Source organism: Loxodonta africana, chromosome 25 (assembly GCF_030014295.1).
Source record: "Loxodonta africana isolate mLoxAfr1 chromosome 25, mLoxAfr1.hap2, whole genome shotgun sequence".
Lineage (NCBI taxonomy): Eukaryota > Metazoa > Chordata > Mammalia > Proboscidea > Elephantidae > Loxodonta > Loxodonta africana.
Genome location: NC_087366.1, coordinates 44,731,056 through 44,753,410, shown reverse-complemented (window position 1 = coordinate 44,753,410; position 22,355 = coordinate 44,731,056). Strand labels below are relative to the sequence as shown.

The 22,355-nt window shown below is 36.5% G+C and overlaps 1 protein-coding gene across 33 annotated transcripts in view; it reads left to right on the top strand.

Annotated features, from left to right (window-relative positions):
- CEP170 (centrosomal protein 170) overlaps positions 1–17,014 on the top strand; it is a 133,299-nt gene extending 116,285 nt beyond the window's left edge. For 21 of the 33 annotated variants that reach the window (XM_064276741.1, XM_064276733.1, XM_064276736.1 and 18 more), the window contains 6 exons: positions 1,976–2,146; positions 5,901–5,989; positions 11,627–11,720; positions 12,460–12,511; positions 14,667–14,944; positions 15,275–17,014. In XM_064276741.1, the coding sequence (XP_064132811.1) occupies positions 1,976–2,146; positions 5,901–5,989; positions 11,627–11,720; positions 12,460–12,511; positions 14,667–14,944; positions 15,275–15,301 (711 nt within the window). In that variant the 3' untranslated portion in view covers positions 15,302–17,014. Of the gene's footprint in view, positions 1–1,975; positions 2,147–5,900; positions 5,990–11,626; positions 11,721–12,459; positions 12,512–14,666; positions 15,221–15,274 lie in introns of those variants that run through there. The other 12 variants (XM_064276757.1, XM_064276742.1, XM_064276761.1 and 9 more) reach the window with 3 other exon arrangements.
- The last annotated feature ends 5,341 nt before the right edge of the window (positions 17,015–22,355 follow it).

Below are 22,355 nucleotides of genomic sequence, written 5' to 3'. Positions count from 1 at the left end.
TGGTACCTGAAAAGCAAACCAAAATTTGGTAAATGGTTGTATAAGGTTTGGCTATGAAAATACTATAATTAAAAAGATATTTTTATACCTAGGTAACTAGGAAGTATTTCTAATAGCAAAGAAATAGAAAAATTCTACAGTATTCACTATTTTATATAATCCTGTTGATGAGTTATGTATGTATGCATATATATACACAAAGATACTTTGAAAATTGAAATGCATACACACACGCACAAATACATATCTCTTCAGTTGCAAATATTCTTGTAAACTCTGGAGCTTAAGTTAACATACATAGACTACTGTTGCCCATGTAAAAGCAAGTCTTCCTATTGTACAACGTCAGGGGGCACTGTTTACATAACATTGCTCCAGAAGGTGTCTTTAACATATAATACAAAATGAATTGTACTTTCTGGCCATGTTGACCATCTTGATCTGGGGCAGAAGTGCAAGCAAAGGCTTGGAATTTGAGAGAATGAATTTTTGAGGTTCATGGGTCAGCAACCTATGGCCCACCACCTGTTTTTGTATGACCCAAAAGCTAGGAATGAGTTCTACATTTTTAAATGGTTAAAAAAAATCAAAAGAATATTTTGTGATAAGAAAATTATATGAAATTCAAATTTCAGTCTCCGTAAATAATTTTATTGGAAGACAGCCACACTCACTTATCGTCTGTGGCACATGGGGTCACTGTGAGTTGAGATCAACTCGGCCCCACAGCAACATCATGGATGCTTTTATACAGTGGCACAGTTGGATAATTGAGACAGAGACTATATGGTCGTAGAGCTTAAAATATTTATTATCTGGTGCTTTACAGAAAGGCGTACCAGCCTGATATAGATAACTCCACTTTGTTAATCTTTAAAATAATGTAAATAGTAGCCAAAAATGGGTAGCCTTTTTGACAGATTGAATTTTGGTAACCTGTGCTGATAATATTTTCTTTCATTGCCTTTTGTCACATTTCTTTTTTAATCTAGTTCTTTAATGGTCACTTTATGTTAGTTTGATTTTTTTTTCATTTGCTATCTAATTTTCATAAATTGTTTTGTCGGTCTGTTTGTGTAGAGTTTTGTTACCACATCGATCAATTGTAAATGTATATAAAATCATCCTTATTGATGAAGAACAAAAGGATCTTCCTGGTGGCAAGACATACACAATTCTTCTGGCACATTTAAAATGATAAAGATATTATTTCTTCAGCTGTCTAACTGAATTTTACCTAACACAATTATACATTCACTCAGACATAGCAGAATTATTCAGACATTTCACTGAATATATTTCCATTTTTCCTTTTTTTATTTTAAATTATCCTACTAGAGTTTATTCCCTCTTCAGTAAACCTGAGTTACTATTGTATTTGTATAATTTGCACTGTAGATGGCAGTATATCATTTTTACCAGAATATGTCATTTTTATAGCATTTTTGAAAGTTTATCTGACAAAGATTGAAATACTTACTTTGTAGATTTAAAATTTTTTTCTTTTTGTAAACTTAATTGCAATTTGTGTATCTTGTGAAGAAATTTGGTGCCTGAATTTGGGGAGGAAAATAAGGAAAAAAACAAGCTAGGAAACTAAAAGAAAAAGAAACATTATTCTATACCGGTAAGGCAATGTGACCAAAATGAACTCATAGTCCATCTACATGGCTCAGTTTTTTTCTGTTTACTGTCTGTTTTCCATAGGGGGGAAATCTTATCCATGGAAGAATCTAATTTAACACAGTTACATGTTTTGGATTATAAAAATGAAATCTATCTGGACAAACATTTTATAAAGCAGATAACATTGAAGTACTTAAAAAAGAAAGAGTAATTGGTTTATTGAAGATATCATGCTTCTATTAATACTTGAGAATGGAATAACATCTGTCTAATCATAAAAAAATTATGCCATTATCTCTACTTTTCCAAATTACTCTGTTCTCATAAGGATTTGCTTTTGTCCCATTAGTTGGTTGATCGTGTTTTTGATGAAAGCCTCAACTTCCGAAAGATTCCTCCATTAGTTCATTCTAAACCACCAGAAGGAAACAACTGTCGGTCTGGTGATCCAAGACCTCAACCAACAGAGACTCCCGATCAGTTAACAATTACAAGGCGGAGAACATGGAGCAGAGATGAAGTAAGTCATAGAACATAAGCCAAGCAAAATGGTTACTCAAAAAGACTAAAGATCAGGAAAAGTGATTTGTTTATTTTTAAAAAGAATATTCACCTGACTCCTCAGCAGAAGAGGAGATGCTATCAGCGTTTTTCGGGCTTTATGATGAGTTGATAAAAATAGAAGGTCAGTTAATCCTCACAGCATGCTGAAATAGTACCATTTACAAATGAGGAAATGAAGGTACAGAAAGGTAAAATTATTTGCCCAAGGTATGACATAGTTAGTAAATGATAGAGTCAGGATTTGAAACAAGGGGGTCTGCCCATAGAATCTTCTCCCTTAACTAAGTAAATCTAGCTGTGGACACTAATTTTCTATTATTGTTCTTCATTTTTTATGTATGTAATAGTCTCTGGCTATGCAGCGTAATTTTTTTTGCAGAATATGCCAATAATTTTTTACGTTAAAACTTTTTAACATGCTAACACCAGAATTAGTCATCTTGTCTGCTTGTCTTAGTTCTTCTCAAATCATGTTGACGTTTTTAGCACTTACGGAAGTGGTACAGGATCTTATAGTGAAAGTGTATGAAGTTTGGAGCTACACAGGCCTGGATTTGAATCCCAGCTCATTACTTTTAATCACTCTGACTTTGGGCAACTTACCTACCTCTTTGAAACCGTGTATTCAGGGAAAGTCTCAGTGTTTGGGGACGTGTATTTCAAGACTACAGTGGGATTATTTTATATCCATTCAATTGGCAACAAATTGAAAAGTCTTAAAATATTAATTGTTAATGAAGATGTAGATACATAGGCTCTCTTATATGTTGTTGGTGGGAGGTGAATTGGTACAGCCACCGTGGAAAACAATTTGACACTATTTCCTAAAGTTGAACTTATGCATACCACATAACCCAGTAGTTTTACTCCTAGTGTAGTGCCAAGGAAAACACTGGTGGCGTAGTGATTAAGAGCTACCACTGCTAACCAAAAGGTCAGCAGTTCAGATCCACCAGGAGCTCCTTGGAAACCCTATGTGGCAGTTCTGCTCTGTACTGTAGGGTCACTATAAGTTGAAATTGACTCAACGGCAATGTTTTTTTGGGGGGGGGGGCAGGGGGGCTGTAGGCCCAAGAGAAACCCTTTCACATTGATGATAGAAGGCATGCATAAAAACGTTTATAGTAGCCATGTTCGCAATAATAAAAACTTGGGAAGTCTTAAGTGTTTATATCAGCAGAAAAGTGAATGTATAAACTGGTATATTCACAAATTGAACAATTGTAAAATAGTCAAAACAAGTGAACTATAGCAACATGCAACAATATGGATCAATCTTACCACTGTAACTTTATATGAACAAAAGTAAGTCTCAAAAAATTATATGCAGTGTGATTTTTTTCATAAATAAAAACATTAAAATATATACTTGGGACAAAGAAGATCCAACAAAATGATATAAAAAGGAAAGCAAAGGAATGATGGAATGGGATTCAGCATAATGCTTACCTTCCTTGGAGGGAGTCAGGAAGATGGGATGATGGGGTGGAGGAAATCATAAGACTAGATGTAGATTATGTCAGTCAGCTATTTCTACATAACAACCACAAAAATCTCCATGGCTTCAAGCAACAAGCACTTTATCGTTCACGTGTAGGTTTACTAGATAACTCAGCTGGATTCAATTGGGCAATTCAAAGTTGCAGACTTGGGTCTAGGTTTGCTGCAAGTTCTCTTATGCATCTTGGACCACTGGGCTAGCTGGGACTGGTTCTTGTCAGGTGATCTCAGAAGCACAAGAGAGCCCCACCAAGCAAGCACATTCCAAGTCTTTTCTTGTGTCCTATCCACCAACATCCCCTTGGCCAGAGCAAGTCATGTGGCTGAAGCCAAAGGCGAGGAATGGAAGTATACTCCCGTGGTGGTGGGGACAGTAGAGGGAGCGAATATTTTTTGACAGTATCTACTCTGCCACAGTGGTTATTGTAAAGTCCTCACTTTTGTTTTGGGTGGTAGATGAAGTTTATATTTTTAAAGAGGATGGAAACATCTAGGTTGATAATTAGCTCAAGGTTGATAGCAGAAATTTATTTAGTATTTTTAATAAATTGTGGTACTGAACTAAATGGGATAGAAAAGGGAGATGTCCTATTCTATGTTAAAATCTTTCTTTAAGCTATCTTGCCCTTTCTCATTTCTCCTAATTAGTATGTATCTTCCACCCTTGTGGCGTAGTGGTTAAGTGCTACAGCTGCTAACCAAAGGGTCGGCAGTTCGAATCCGCCAGGCGGTCCTTGGAAACTCTATGGGGCAGTTCTACCCTGTCCTATAGGGTCGCTATGAGTCGGAATCGACTCAACAGCACTGGGTTTGGTTTTGGGTTTTTTCCATCCTTACTTGGCTTGTTTCCTCGAGGCTCATAAAATACCATACTGCCTGTTTATCCTTTCATTGCCTTTGTTTCTGTTGCATTAAACATCCTACATGACCTTTTGTCCCTCACTCAATTCAAATACTTGTTATTCCGAAGTTCCAGTTTTTCCTCGATGACTTCTTTATTTATGTCGCCCTTCATTGAACTCCAGAGCCCTGGTGGTGCAGTGGTTAAGAGCTCAGCTGCTAACCAGAAGGCCAGCAGTTCAAATCCACCAGCCATTCTTTGGAAACTATGGAGCAGTTCTATTCTGTCCTGTAGGATCACTGTGAGATTGGAAATGGCTCGACAGCAACGGGTTTTTCATTGAACTCCATTTCTTTTTTATAACACTGAGTTACAAAATCTACAATGTAACTTTTTTTACATACTTTCTTATTAAATATCTAACATTTCCTGTGTATTACTATTATCTCCTCCACTGGTCTGTAAAGCTCCTTGATATCTCTTGATATTTGATACAGCATCTTAATATTTTGTTACAGAATCTGGGTGCAGTTCTGACAGTGTAAGAGCTGCTTCGGATACCCACATCCAGCCCAAAACTCAGTGCTGCTTCGAGCATAGTACACTAGTTAGGACTTTGAAGGTCAAGCCCAGGTATTGGCAAACTGCAGCCCATAGGCCAAATCCAGTTTGCCACCTGCTTTTGAAAATAAAGTTTTCTCAGAATATAGCCTTGCCCATTTGTGTGTTGCCCGTGGCTGCTTTAACGCTCCAACAGGAGGGTTGGATAGTTGTGACAGAGACCATATCGCCTGCAAGCCTAAAATCTTCGCTATCTGGCCCTTTACAAAAGCTGGCCAACCCCTGGGTTAGCCCATGAATCTCAGCTGGTGTGTTACCACCCCCCGCCCAGCACCAAAACATAAACCATTTTGCGGAAACCTTTGTGTCTGTCTCCCTCTAGACTCTGCGTTATAGTACAAGGAATATATTCTTCTCGATCTTTGTATTCACATTATTTGGTGAAAGAATGAATAAAAAATACAGTACTCTAAACTGCACCTTTCCTATTATGATCATTTGAATTGAAGGTATGAGAAACAGGGTTATGATAGTAACTGAAGATAGAATAAAATGGATTTTTTTTTAAAATGGATATTACCGAAATAACTGGAAACTTGATAAGTTAATTAACAAAGAAACTCCTAGGTTAATAATGTTTATTTTTCTCGGTTTAGTTACATATTACTCTAATTTTATTCTTCAATTATTTTTTAATTAAAATTAGCATAAATACTAAATGCCCTATAGATCTGTGACTAGTACTCTCGGTGATTATGTAATACAGTGGTAATATTTTAATGCTTACTCTTTTCTTTGGATGTTTCAGGTCATGGGAGATAATTTACTGCTGTCATCTGTCTTTCAATTCTCTAGGAAAATAAGACAATCTATAGATAAAACAGCTGGAAAGATCAGGTACTGTTCTATTCCTTAAACCTTTTTCACTTAAATTATTAACCATCACCTTTTCAACTCTTTTCACATCTGCTACCATAGCTATTGGGAACTAGTAAAGCCATTGGAACTGAATCTCACTGCTGCTACTACCATGTTCCTTACATTTTGTGTATAAGTCATAACCGTAAGCTAGACGTCATGAAGATGACAAGAAGAGAAAGAAATGTCCTAGATAATCAGACTTTTTATAACTGAGAATTAACAGCTGTGATTCCATAGATTAATTTTGTTAACTACTGGAAACTTTTTTACTCTTCTGCAAAATAATAGTAAATATTTTAAATTAACAGACTTCTGGAGTTTCTTTTATATGACCTAAAACTTCACTCTAGTCTCATTTTCCTCATCAGTAATGGAGACAACATGTGAACTCTTAGGAGACTCAAGAGAGAAAATTTATGTAGCAACCTCTTGAAAATGAAAATACTATAGGTGGTGCAGTTTTAGTTTCATGTTTTTTAATACCTTTATTATATATTTTAGAGCCCTGGTGGCACAGTGGTTAAGAGCTAGGCTGCTAACCAGAGGTCAGCAGTTCAAATCTACCAGCCATTCCTTGGAAACCCTATGGGGCAGTTCTCTTCTGTCCTGTAGGGCCGCTATGAGTCAGAATCAACTCAGCGGCATTGGATTTGCTTTGTTTTTAATTATGTATTTATACTGAATTATATTAATTTTTCCAGTGTCTGATCCCTTCACTAGCCTGAATTATGGTAAATAGGGACTATGTAGTATTGAATGTTATGTTTCTCGGTGCCCTGCTATGGATTACATACTCCATAGATATTTGTTGAATTGAATGGATGAAGAAATAGCTTTGTTTCTTTATAGCTTGACTGCTGCTAGAAAAGAGCCATTGAAAAGGGGGCTGGAGAAAGTAAGGATTATATTAATGAACTTTGGGGGTGTGAAGGAGGTGGAGGAAAAGAGGACCTAATGAAGTGTAGAATATAGTGGGCCAGACTAATGAGCAGAACACTTGAGCATACATTTTACCTCTGTCGCTTACTATGTAACCTTGAACAAGCTACCTGTTGTCTCTGAGCCCCAATTTCATCATCTTGTACAGGAATAAGTATACTTTCACTGTATACTTCATGGGCTTGTTGTGAGAGGGGAAAGTAATTTCTTATATATATATATGTGTGTGTGTGTATATATATACCCACATGTATAAGTGCGTATATATGAAATTTTTATTTTACTGTATATACATGTGTGTATGTATGAGAAGTTTTTTGTTTTTACTATGTATACATATATGTGTGCATGTATGTAATGAGAAATTTTTTTATGTTTTTGCTATGTGTGTGTATATATATATATAATTATCTCCTGTGTGTTTTTAAAACTAAATATCACCCCTTTTTGCTTTTTGTTTCTTTTTCTCAAAATTAAATTTTCCACCTTTGGAATGAGTGTGCTTACCTTGGAAAAGGTTAGCCTCAAAGTAAATATCAAGTCCTATTTTACAACTTTAAATTCATTAATCGTTTAAAGCATAAACTTGAAGACTTTACATAAAAATATTTCAGAAATTCATTGATGCTGTCTGTAACTTAATTTGGAAACCTTAGTGGCATAGTAGTTAAGAGTTATGGCAGCCAACCAAAAGGTTGGCAGTTTGGATCTATCAGGCACTTCTTGGAAATTCTATGGGGCAGTTCTACTCTGTCCTGTAGGGTCACTATGAGTGGGAATCAACTCGATGACAGTGGGTGTTTTTTTAATAATTTATTTCTGATTCCTATAATTAAACATTTTAAATATAATGAAACCATGTCTGCACATGCTTTGTGAATTGTAATATTACATGCAAATGTAGTTTTGTATTGCTTATGTGTTGAGATAATACATTTTATCAGTGTTTCATCAGTACCAGTAAACAGTAAAAGCACATTGAACACCATTTTTATTGTATTATAATGCTAATTATCTAGTTTAAGAGAAGTAATTAAGATATTTTCAAAATGATTTTAAAAGTATCTTTTTTAAAACTTTTATATGTTTTTTGGGAACAACCATTTTAAAAACATGTTTTAAGCTACTGTAAAAGAAGTTTGCTTTATCTTCCAGTCAAATTTGAAAGGTTGATCTATGGAGCTAAATTTTACTTGGCATGTTAAGTAATGGATTGAGCCTTCTTGAACACATGTCTTTATATTTCCTAAAAATGTACCAAACCCTCTGTTCAGTTTATTACATTCTAGAAAAATACTAATCTAAAACTTACTATGTTAAAAAGAAATGTAATCGGCACTATCTTATCCTTTTTTCTGTTTATTTTTAAATTTACATTTTTAACAAAAGTAATGCATGGAGACGTATGTATAATGAATACTTCTTCCATCCAGGTTCATTTCTCAAAGGTTTTTATAAATGGGACCAAATATATTTACTGTTTTGTACTTTGGTCATTTCACTTAATAATATATTTACTTTTTCAAAAGAGTATATCAGTAAAGCGTATAGACAGCCTCTCCAGATTTGTTTGGGATACAAGGCACTTACTGCCTTAATAGTGAAAAGCAATTGCATGCTTGGCTTTTTGTAAGGATTATGAAAACATAGTTTTAAAAACTATTTTAATGACTACCATTATATTGTGATACATTGTGTTTTAGTATAATTACCTTTATCATTTCTCACCTATCCAAGTTTTAAATAAAATTTTTTTTATAGAATAATACTTTTAATATTCATTCATTAACAAATAGCCATAAAGCACTTTCTAGGCACTGTTTAATTAGACATTAAACAAAACAAATCTCTCTGCTCACATGGAATTTACATTTTAGCTCATTCATTTGAGCCAGTCAACTTGTGTTAAAGTTAGCTGTTTCTACCGTCTATGTCTGATTTGTCTTATTTTCATTTTTTCACTTGAATGTATACATTTTAGGTTAAGAATTATGTACATTTAAGTTTTTAATTGCTTTTAGGGAAATAGTATATGTTATTTATAAATAACTTTTTTTTAATGAAGTCTGATTGGGCTTGTAAATGAGCCCATTGTTTTTATTTTAATCATGCTCAGTGATAAAGTGATTAGTACTCTAACACCGTCTTAAGTTTGGTATCGTTTATAGGTTCCTTCAATGACCATGTCACTCCCAGATTTGCTAATCTCATCTTCTTTCACAACTGTGAGAGCTCTCCTTTACTATGACAACCCATCCACCTGATCGGGCATATAGCATGTGGCCAGAGACAGACGTAGTCCACTATTCTCTGGGCTAGAGCCCAGCTGAAATTTGTGAAAATTTTTCATGATAACTAGTTATTATACTTGAATTAAAAAATCTGTAGGGCCCAATCACCTGCCTACTGTTAATACTAGGGCTCATGCCTCAGATTTGGCTCAAGAAGTCAATGTGTAGTTGAAGGTTAATTGTTATCATTTTGAAAATAATTCCATTAGAGTTGTATTCCAAAACTGGGACATTATAAAAGGATTATTAACAAAAAAAAAAAAAGGAATAAATAAATGAAATAACTAAAGGAATAAGTAAAACATTGATTAAATAATCTTATATAGAAATAAAGTCTCCAAATTCACATCATAATTATGTCTTAATATCATAGTGGAGTTCTTGGGTGGTGGAAACGATTAATGTGATTGGCTGCTAACCAAAAAGTTGGAGGTTCGGGTCTACCCAGAGGAGCCTCAGATGAGAGGCCGTGGCTATCTACTTCTGAAAAGCCAGCCATTGTGAAAACCCTCCGTATGCCAGTTCTACTCTGACACACATGGCATCACCAGGAGTCAGAATCGACTTGAAGGCAACCGGTTTTTAATATCACAGGATAGCAGTTCTTAGAAAGATGGCTGGCAGGGATGTTTTCAATTTAGAAAATTTAGTAGTAGGTCAGAAGACTATTCTTAAACCAGATTCTAGAGCCATTATTACCTTTTTAAGCATGTTCCAGACTTGATTTGATACTGATGAATTTCATGTATTTAAATAAGGTGAACCTGGCATATTGACCTTGGAATAAGTACAAATAAGAATGTTAATTTAGTTTACTACGTAAATACTGTTGATGCCTTTGAATTATGGTGTTGGCAAAGAATATTGAACATACGATGGACTGCCAAAAGAACCAACAAATCTGTCTTGGAAGAAGTACAACCAGAACACTCCTTAGAGGCAAGAATGGCAAGACTTCATCTTACACACTTTGAACACGTTATCAGGAGGAATCAATCCCTGAAGAAGGACATTATGCTTGGTAAAGTACAGGGTCAGACCAATCCCTGGAGAAGGACATTATGCTTGGTAAAGTACAGGGTCAGACCAATCCCTGGAGAAGGACATTATGCTTGGTAAAGTGTAGGGTCAGAGAAAAAGAGGAAAACCCTCAACAAGATGGATTGACACAGTGGCTTGCAACAGTAGGGTCAAGCATAACAATGATGGTGAGGATGGCTCAGGACTGGGCAGCATTTTGTTCAATTGTATGTAGGGTCGCTATGAGTCAAAACTGACTCAATGGCATCTAACAACAACAACTTAAATACTAACCAGCTTCCAGTGGTAATAATTTACTTAATGTTTTACAATACTGATGTTTATATAGGACAGTTAAACTAGATTTCCAGACTCAATGAAGACATTTAAAAAGAAGTCTAAAAAGTGATGAGAATTTACATCTAAAACTGTTGAATCATGTCTCATAAATTCCAAAATACTGGGGAGAAAGGTATACAAAAATGAAAATTTTGTGGTACTTCTTTATTTTATAATATATTCAAATTTAGTTTTTAACATAAGGATAATTATCTTTTTGACAATTGCTTTTATCAAAAGGATCTTAACTTCTAATAGATTACTGTTAACAAATATACTTTAATGAATTCAAGTTTTTAAAGAAAAGCGCAGTATTTCAATTTTCAACCTTTTAAATAATGTCCATATTTTGTTCAACCAATAAGATGCTTTTTCTATGTAATATGATATGCTTTTTCTATGTAATTTTCTATGTCATACCTAATTCAACCTATTTACATCTTAATTTCATCTTATGTTTATAATGCATGTATCTGAATAAAGTTGTATTTTTATTGTAAGTCATATTAATTAAAAGTATTAGATAAAATTTTAGGGTTATATCATCATCTACAGAGTTCTGATGGCACAGTGGTTAAGAGCTCAGCTGCTAACCAAAAGGTTGGTGGTTCACGTCCACCAGGCGCTCCCTGAAAACCCTATGGGGCAGTTCTACACTGTCCTGTGGGTTTGTCATGAGTCAGAATCAACTCGACGGGAACGGGTCTGGTTTTGGGGTTATCATTATCTACATTTCTTTTATTTTTAGTTTTCACTAAAGAATGAGATAAATAGTGAAGTGTTTATACATGTATTAATCATTCCATTTCCTTTTTAATATAGATCTCTCACATACATGATTTTATTGTTAATGTTGACTCAGTATTCTCAATTTATGCAATGGTTGGGTTTTTGTTGGTTTTTTTTTTTTTTTTCACTTCGTGTAGCTTCTAAAAGAGATATGTTTTTGGTATTATAATTACAAAGATGTGTGATAGGCTTTTTAAATATGAAAAGTAACATGGTTATATTTATTTATTTATAGAATATTGTTTAAAGACAAAGATCGGAATTGGGAAGAAATAGAAAGCAAGTTAAGAACTGAGAGTGAAGTCCCTATTGTGAAAACTTCAAGCATGGTATGGTAGTTTTTCCTGAATATTAAAACATTTTAATAGCAGGGTTTTGTTTTAAGGAAAAGATAGCATGCCTGTTTTTGAACCATTTTTTATTTACATTTATAAAAAGATATTAATATACAAATTTGGGAAAGTTTATGCCTTCAGCCCTCTTATAGGACTTTAAAATATTGATTGCTTCAAAGTTGCAGAGCATAAAGGAGGAACCTTTTGTGTTTCTCACTATTACACATTCTTGTTCTTTATGTAGTTATGCATTATGAATATGTAATTGTGAAATAAGAGCCAAACTCAAATATTCATTTGGTCTGATTTGTTTCCATTTACTTATTGGAATGCTTGTCTCCTCTTCAAGCATTTTAGTAGATTTTCATTGCTCAGAGTCATCCACATATTGAGGTTGCAGTTTATGCATTTTTTTTCCAAAGAAAATCCTTAGGTGCTTTTATGCCATTGTTATAAGAGATTTTACAAAATCTTTGCTCATACGGTAGTAAATTGTCTTGAACTTTTTATCACCCACTAACATTGTTTCATTGAAAAATTATATTTCAACATTAAAGATTTTAAAATTTGAATTTTGTTGACTACATATCATAATTACCTTTTTCACATTGGTACTAATGTAGTACCATGTAGATAACATTGTTACAAATAAAACGAGAGTGAGATTCATTGCTTGTCAAATAAGAATGTTTTAGTTAAAGTAAGCTAATTTTTATCATTGATTTCACTGCAGGAGATTTCTTCTATCTTACAAGAACTGAAAAGAGTTGAAAAGCAGCTACAAGGTATATTTATTTATGAATTAAGTATAAAAAGCTAATAATTTAGGATAAGTGTGTTCTAAGTGGTATTTCTTAAAATATTCTTATTAAGCTATCATTTGATTAAATGTAATGACATGTAGATAAAATATAGAGTTCTGTATATCCAAATTACTCATCAAAAGGAAGTTTTAAAACCTAATATAAAGAATTAAAAAGATAGTAAAGTTAAGTTTGGGGCATGTTTTGGTGCTTAAATTTGATAATGGGCTAAATGTTATAAAAGAGTTCACAATTTTCTGTTTTCTATTATAATATGTATAAATATATATAAAATAATGAATTAAATGTGTGTATGCAGTTAAAAATTTTGTCTGGTGTCTCTACTTCTACAAACACATACACATTGTTAATATGTCTTATTTTAATACTGGCAATTTGCATTATTTATTTGATTTGAAAAATCTTAAATTATATTTGGGGGTATAACCTCAAGTAAACTTATACTCATACAAATCATAGTTGCTCGGATGGACCACAAGAAATAAGTGCATACTGGCCATAAAAAAAATTTGTGGTCGAGTTGTTTCCAACTCATAGCGAACCCTATAGGATGGAGGAGAACTGCTCCATAGAGTTTCCAAGGAGCAGCTGCTGGATTCAAATTGCCAAACTTTGGGTTAATAGCCGAGCTCTTAACCACTGAGCCACTGGGGCTCCGTATTGGCCACACCAAACGAAAAACCCACTGCTGTCAAGTCGATTCCAACTCTTAGAGACCCTATAGGACAGAGTAAAACTGCCCCATAGAGTTTCCGAGGAACATCTGCTAGATTCGAACTGCTGACCTTCCGTTAGCAGCCATAGCTCTTTAACCACTATGCAAACATAGGGACGAGAAAAGTAAGGAGAGAAGAAAATGAAAGAGACAATTTGCCCTCTAAATTTTGCCAGGGACATTGTTTTCATTAGTGTCACATTTAGATCATGCATGAATGGCTCTGTATGTCTTGACCTAGAAAAGTCCCTAGTGGTGCAACAAGAAGGTTCCAGAGCCACCTGCTAATTCTCAGTCCTTATTGATAATAGGCGTAATTTGTAGATCCTGCCTATGTGATGGAAACCCTGGTGGCATAGTGGTTAAGTGCTACGGCTGCTAACCAAAGGGTCGGCAGTTCACATCCACGAAGTACTCCTTGGAAACTCTGTGGGGCAGTTCTGCTCTGTCCTATAGGGTCGCTCTGAGTCGGAATCGACTCGACGGCACTGGGTTATCTATGTGATTCTTCATTTTCATTCAGTCCCAGCACACCTGAGGGTTCTGATATACTCCCAAGAGTAAAAGTGGCTTGCTATCATAATGATTGTTAGCTGGTAGAACAGGAAAAAAGGACCTCCTAAATGATTCTTATTTCTATAATGTTTTCTTTTCTCAACTCCCCACCCTACCAAATGTGAAGTTGAAAATCACTGCCCAAGAACTTTCTCATCCTGCGAAGGGTCTTTTGGCTTGAAAGCTGGTCTTTAACTGGCTCCTCCCAGGAAGAGAACAAAGTCTGTTTAGCTTGTTGGGACTGCCGTGGGGTATTAGTACCTAGGCTGTGAGGGGACCTTTGTGGCTCAATGATACATATACGCTTGTACGTGGCTGATGTCCTAGCTCTCTCACCAGGGTGAGCAGCAGCATGCTGTGGTAGCTTTCAAAGCATGCTGAGAGCATTCTGGCCACCCCAACCTTTAGGTTACTCTGAACCCCCTGTTAGCAACAGTTACCTGAGGGATAAGTAGGGCTGGGAGTATTTATCTAAATTGGAACTGGTATTTCCACTGTCCTCTCACATTAATGAAAGCGAATTTCAAAAAGGTCTGTCTTGAGTTTCACATCTCCAAATCCCAGTCTTCTAACAGGTTCTGAAATGCCCGTAAGTGAGCCTAGCCAAGCAACCGGGAACAGCATTCAGGTCTGTATAGTCAGTACTATAGGTCAGCCACATAATTGCTGAGAATGGGGTTTTAAATAGAGTATTGAAAGGATTAGCCAGATTTAAGATCACATAAGTACCGATGGTTGAAATATTATCCAAATCATAAGCAGTGTTCGTATCCAAATGTAACTGTGTCTAGAATTATATTTTTCCCCCCAACTCCTTTTTTTTTAATTTGTTTTCCTTTCTTTCAGCGATCAATGCTATGATTGACCCAGATGGAACTTTGGAGGCTCTGAATAACATGGGATTTCCCAGTGCTATCTTGCCATCTCCGCCAAAACAGAAGTCCAGTCCTGTGAATAACCACAGCAGCCCCGGTCAGACACTGACACTTTGCCAACCAGAAGCTAGGGTTCTTCATCCTGCTGCTGTCTCAGTCTCAGCTGAGTTTGAGAATGCCGAATCTGAAGCCGATTTCAGTATACATTTCAATAGGTTCAACCCTGATGGGGAAGAGGAAGATGTTACAGTACATGAATGACTTTCTCTTGATTGTTAAAAAATAATTACCTGTGAAGTGACTAGGAATATTGGAAGGAGCATAGTGTTGACTTACATAAAACAAGACAGCTTGGTCAACTACCATTTCGTTCTCCCTGTCTTCTGAATTTTATTTATTTGTTTTTTTATCTGTAATGTGGTGTATTAATCCTCTGAAGACATTTAGATAACTGTTTGATGCACAGATAGGAAAAAGCTGATGTGGCATTTTTGCCTTTTGCGGTTTTATGATTTTCAAATTGAATTCTATAATTGCATCCTTTCCCTTCATAGATCTTTTTTTTTTTTTTTTTTAAAGCCATGCTGTGACCTACAAGCAAACTAAATACCCAACATTTCTGAAACCCCTTGTCTCCTGTGCCAAGCTGCTCCCTGAAATGGACTTCCTCCTCATCTGTACAGATTTGTTAAACAGTTATATTTGCTTCTTAATACTAGGATTTATATTAGTATTCATTACCATTGGATACAATGAAATATTACTTTCACAGTAAAACAGACCTTCAAAACATTCATTGTGTCTTGAAATTTTCCAACATATATGTGATTTATAAACTTTGTTGCTACGTAAATTGTCTTGGGGTTTATGGAGATTAACTATTATGTTTGCACTAAGATTTGCTGGGAGTGGTAGGTGGACGTATCTATATATCGATAAGGACTAATTGTCTTTTTTTGTACATAGGAAATTGCTAATACTGTATTTGTTTTAACTCCACAGTGTTTTGCTCCACTTTCGAAAAGATCAATTTGGCACTTTTTTCAATTTTTTTTTAAAATGGAAATAAGGTTTTTGTCTCATTTTAGGTCAGATGATAGCTAGAAAGATTAAACTAGACAGATAGTTTAGGTGGAGTATATTTTTAAAACCAAGAACATGTATATTGGTCCTGTGTTACCAGGTTTATATGTGACAGTTGAAAAAAAATTCCCTTGCAATGATCATGAGGTTAAAATTGTCTTTTTTAGGCGACTTGGAGAACCAGTAGGCATAAGATTAGTTGGTAGTTGCACTCCCAAGCAATAAATTGCTTGTGTGTTTCCCTGTAGGACCCACTAGTAATTCCTGCCTCAGTCTTTTACATTTATAAGGACTCTGGAAGACGACAATGACAAAGGCTTTGGGGCCCCTGCTACTTAACAGGAAGCCTATGAAAATTATCTTCTATATAGACTTGTTTTTTCTTTCCCGTAAGTTCACATTTGGATAAGTTTAATAAGAAAGTAATTATCTTTGTGTTTCCAGAGCACTATAATTTGGGTGAATCGTAATACAGTTAAATATTATTAGTAGACCAGGATTTTTCCCTTGATCCCATCAGTATGTAAAGGTTAAAACTGCAACTTTTATGAAATGGTCTTTAATATTTCAGCATAATCTTGTGCTACACTTCTTTAAGGAACAAACTAATCCTGTACATTGCAAAACTTTATAGGATTTTTAAAATCCTGTACTGATGGACGAGTTAATAAAGATGCAAAAAAACTTTTGTAGAGATGTGAAAACAAAAGTCTGTTGTATAATGGATCTCATTTTTTTTTTAATGTAAAAAAAAAGGTAATGAATTTCTTTTAAAGCTAAATTCTTCATTCTCTCTAATAAAGGAAGACTGAAAAAGAAGTTTTAAAGAACACGAATGGAAAGATAACAATGCATTGAAGGAATAAACAAAACATTAAAACAGGGTCAATCCATTTTTTAAAACGTCAAACACCATTTAAAAAAAAAAGCAAACACCATAATCACCATTATTCCCTCTTATTTAATGTTTGGGTACCGTTTATATCCACATGGAAGTAGAAGGTAAGGAGTTGTTTAAGAAAATATTAGAATCTACTTACATTATTGTTTAAGTGTTTACACAGTTTTGTTCATTGATAAGCATTTGGCCTTTTACTATGTTATTTTTATTTTGTATGAATACATTATTCTCCTTATTTATTTTTGTTACATTTATTACTTATGTTATTTTGTTATGCATTTAAACTCCATTTTTAAATAAAGTGTTTCTGGAACTTTATACAATGATTGTTTATTTTATTTCTTCTGCTACTTGAATTGCTGATACTCTGATCAGTTAACCAAATAACTACTTATATATTCTCCAAGGTTTAGCAAAAAAAGGAAAGAATAAATCCTTTGATTCTTTTGGAGAAATCCATGCTTGCTTTTGTTTTTGTGTTTTGGATGTTGGAATAGCCAGTAATGGGAGTCCAGCAGAGGAATATCTGAACTCTGTAGCTCTCAATTCAAAGCCTGTTTAATGTCCTCCTTGAGCTGGCCTAAATGAGTCCCCTACTCCCTCCCTACCTCCAGACATGGTCGTTGCTATTAGGCGCCATCAAATTGGTTCCAACTCACATATACAACAGAATGAAACACTATCTGGTCCTGTAGCATCTTCACAATCATTGCTGTGTTTGAGCCCATTGCTGCAGCCACTGTGCCCATCCATCTTGCTGAGAATTGTGATGGATTGAATTGTGTTCCCCCAAAATACCTGTCAATTTGGCTAGGCCATGATTCCCAGTATTGTGTGATTGTCCACCATTTTGTCATCTGATGTGGTTTTCCTATGTGTTGTAAATAGTACCCCTATGATGTTAATGAGGCAGGATTAGAGGCTGTTATGTTAATGAGACAGGACTCAATCTGCAAGATTAGATTGTGTCTCAAATCAGTTTCTTTTGAGGTATATAAAAGAGAGAAGTGAGCAGAGAGACATGGGGACCTCATACCACCAAGAAACAAGAACCAGGAGAATAGTGGGTCCTTTGAACCCAGGGTCCCTGTGCTGAGAAGCGCCTCAACTGGGGAAGATTGACGACAAGGACCTTCCCCCCCATAGCCAACAGAGAGAGAAAGCCTTCCTCTGGAGCTGGCACCCTGAATTCGAACTTCTAGCATCCTAGACTTTGAGAAAATAAATTTCTCTTTGCTGAAGCCATACACTTGTGGTGTTACTGTTAGAGCAGCGCTGGATAACTAAGACAAGGGTCTTCCTTTTTTTTTGCTGAGACCTCCGTTATCAAGTACGATGTCCTTCTACAGGGACTGGTCCCTCCTGGTAACATGTCCAAAGTATGTGAAAGGAAGTCTCACCATCCTCACTTCTAAGGAGCATTCTAGCTGTACTTCTAAGAGATTTGTTTGTTCTTCTGAGCACCAAAAACACCAAACTCATTGCCACTGAGTTGATTCCAACTCATAGTGACCCTAGAGGACAGAGTAGAACTGTCCCGTAAGGTTTCCAAGGAGCTGCTGTTGGATTAGAATTGCCAGCCTTTTGGTTAGCAGCTGAACTCTTAACCACTATGCCACCAGTTCTTCTGGCAGTCCATGATATTCAGTATTTTTCACTGACACCATAATGCAAATGCGTCAATTTTTTGGTCGTCCTTATTCATTGTCCAGCTTTTGCGTGCATATGAGGTGATTGAAAATACCACGGCTTAGTCCTCAAGGTAACATCTTTGCTTTTTAACACTTTAAAGATGTCTTTTGCAGCAGATTTGCCCAATGCAGTATGTCATTTTGACTGCTGTTACCATGGGCTACCATTGTGGATCCAAGTAAAATGAACTCCTTGACAACTTCAGTCTTTTCTCTGTTTGTCATGATGTTGCTTATTGGTCCAGTTGTGAGGATTTTTGTTTTCTTTATGTTGAGGAGTCATCCATACTGAAGGCTGTGATCTTTGATCGTCATCGAAAAGTGCTTCCAGTCCTCTTCACTTTCAGCAAACAAGGTTGTGTCATCTGTATAACACAGGTTGTTAATGAGTCTTCCTCCAATTGTGATGCCACGTTCTTCTTCATATAGACAGTTTCTCGGATTATTTGCTCAACATACAGATTGAATAAGTATGGCAAAAGGATATGACCCTGACACACACCTTTCCTCATTTTAAACCCTGCAGCATCCCCTTGTTCTTTTTGAATGCCTGCCTCTTGGTCTATGTACAGGTTCCACATGAGCATAATTAAGTGTTCTTGCATCCTGTTCTTTTCAATGTTATCTGTAATACTGAGGCATGGTTAGTTAGCCTCATACCTCTTGTAGCTTCTTTTCCTGTATCTTGCCCCTAAGGAAAAGTTCCCAGCTGTCCCACTCAATCTGACTAGCACAACACTTCACACCTAGAACGAATTTTTTTGAGTATTTAGTAAGTTAGTACTCTCTTTAGTACTCATGTACGTACTGATGAAATGCTCAGCAAACATTGTGAATTGATTGAAATCAGAGTCACTATTACTACTAAGGAGCCCTGGTGGTGCTGTGCTTAGGAGTTCTGCTGCTAATCAAAAGGTCAGCAGTTCGAATCCACCAGCCGCTCCTTGGAATATCTATGGGGACAATTCTGCCCTGTCCTGTAGGGTCGCTATGAGTTGGAATTGACTCAATGGCAATGGGTTTTATTATAAATTTATTACAACTAATACCCCATAGGGTTTCTAAGGAGTGGCTGGTGGATTCAAACTGCCAAGCTTTTGGTTATCAGCTGAGCTCTTAGCCACTGCACTACCAGGCCCTTCTGAAACCTCAAGGCGAGAATGATTTATTGCCTTTTCCAGCTTATGGTAGCCCCAGGCGTCCTTGTCTTATGGCCAATCTCTGCCTCTGTCTTCACAGAAGCTGTCTTACCTGCGTCTGTATCTTTTCTTATCCAGTCATATTCGATAAAGGACCCACCCTATTCCAGTATGACCTCATCTTAACTAATTACATCTGCAAAGACCCTGCTTCCAAATAAGGTCACCTTCTGAGGTCCTGGGAGGGACATGAAATTTGGAAGGACACTGTCCAACCCAATATACCATTGAATTGTACACTTTAGATGGGTGAAATCTATGGTATGTAAATTATATTTCAACAAATCTATTACAAAAAAGAAGAAATGCATTTCAGGTGAAAATGCAACGTTACTGTGCCTTGAACGTGGCCAGATTTGCAATCTATTAGCATTCCTCCTTGCCTATGTATATCTGTCCTCTGGATTTTCCTTTGCCTGGTCTTGTTTCCCTCAATTCATTAACTAATGAGTGAAATAAAATCTTTGATATGTGTTTACTTTTTGAAAAGACTGAAAATGGTATCTTTCTCATGAATGTCTTGGTTTATCAAAATGAACTATACAGGGAGAACCGGAAGCCAGGACAAACCTTCAGAGTCAATATTGGGTCCCTACAAAAGAATTTTAGTATCATCCCCAAAATGAGCAACCAGTATGTGCTGGCACTGTGCTAGGTCCTCTGTTACCTCATTTAATCTTCACAACAATGCAGCTTGATAAGAATTGCTAGTCTCCTTTTCCAGGAAAAGTAGAAGCTTGAGTCAAGTAGGAGGCTCTAGACTACAAAATGAGTCAGGATTTGACCTGAGTCCAGCCAACTACTTCAATGCTCTTTATTTTCAGTCATGAAGAGACAACCTAGTGCACTTGCTGTACGAAGCCACTCAGTAGAGCTGGGAGTCTTGCAACTAAACGTGTTACTGGATTTGGGCAAGTGATCTCAACTGTAGCCTTATTTTCTTCAAGAGTTGATGAGCTGATCTTTAAGGTATCTTCCTACTGTATTAGTTTATACTTCTGTGACCTTCAGATACTGCTCCCCCCAGATTCATGATAGAAACACATATTGTTTTCTGTACAGTAACGACCTCTCTTACTGCCCACTTCCTCGCCTTCTTTCTCAGCTGCTCACCCTTTTGTTCATGTCATTCTTCCTTAAGCTGCTTCTCCCAGATGAAATCTTTCACTTTTTTCACCATTATAGTTTGCTCATTTCACTTTTGCCGGTACAGAGACCGCCGGTGGCTTGGACGAACCAGGACATCCTAGAATTCATAGCAACATTTCCAGGAAGAGGGGGTAAGAGAACTGGCACTCGCTGCAGCCCTTGTATATGCGAGGTACTATGTGGCCAGGGCAGTATTTCGAGATTTTGTTTTCCCCCATATTTCTCCCTTTGGCCAAACCAATTGCTCGTAGTCTCTGGAATATGGCGGAGTAGAAAGCAAAACTACGTTGCAATTCTCTCCAGTTCTAGGATTTTAACAGACTAAAACCCTTAAGGGAATTGATAAGATTTTTAAAGAAATGAAAACAAATTCTCAGGCTTTGACAAAATGTCTTGGCTGTAATTTGAATAGAAGATTTCTTCCACACAAGAAAATGAAGACCCTTAGTCCCCAGAGGGAAAGGGGACCTGCTATAGCATCACAGCAGAGCCACCTGAGGGCCGCATCCCAGAGGAAAAGCCGTCTCACAGTGTGTCTGAGCAGTCAGAACTGTGGGCAGGCTGGAAAAGGTCCCTTTTTAATCAAGCATTGCATGAAAGGAGCAGAGAGCAGTAAGACTGAAGAGTCAAGTTCCTAGGGATGATAGATAAGTCTATCGGGTAAATTCTGTGGACAATTTGACACAGTGGGATTCTGTGTATTGTGACATAGTGTGTATTGTGGGGGTCAGTGAGATAATTCAAAAGGCTGAAGTAAAGTATCTTCCCAGCCTGCGATGATAGGGAGCTTGAAATGATTGTTAAGTTGGGCTTATAAACCAGATGCCCTCAAGTTGATTCCAACTTGTAATGACCCCATGTGTATCAGAGTAGAACTGTGGCTCCATAGGGTTTTCAATGGCTGATTTTTCAGAAGTAGATCACCAGACCTCTCTTTAGACACCTCTGGGTAGACTCAAACCTCCAAACTTTCAGTTAGCAGCCAAAAGGGTTAACTGTTTGTACCACCCGTAAAATGTGATATTTCTCTCTCTCTATGTATATAGAGTCATTATGAGGTTTTTTGGGTTACATATATATATATACACACACATATATATTAGCTTTATTTTCTATATACAAGCAATTTACCCTTTACCAGTAGAACTGCCCTACAGGGTTTCCAAGGAGTGGTTGGTGAATTTGAACTGCTGACCTTTTGGTTAGCAGCCGAGCGCTTAACCACTGGGCTGCCAGGGCTCTACAAATGTAGTGAGGAAGTTCTTATTCCCATTTAACAGGTAAAGTGAAGCAAGTGTAGATTTGGTTATTTACCCCTGGCCACACGTCTAGTAGAAGCAGAGCCAATGTTTCAGCCCAGATCAGTTTGTCTGGGACAGTGCTGACCAATTATTAGTAGCAACCTCTTTCACTCCCAAAAGTGTCTCCATCTGGGCAATAAATTATATGATCACCCAAGTTTGATGCCTACAGTGCTTTCCATCACTGCTTGCTGACTCATTCTCGAAAGCTGAGAGTACCAGAGTGAGTCCAGGAGCTTGAAGCTGGGACTCCAGTGTGGACTGAAGGTGGGATGCTTTCTTCAAAGTCCTCGGTACTGGCAGCCATATGGAGTCAGGCACCTGGCAGCTGGAGAG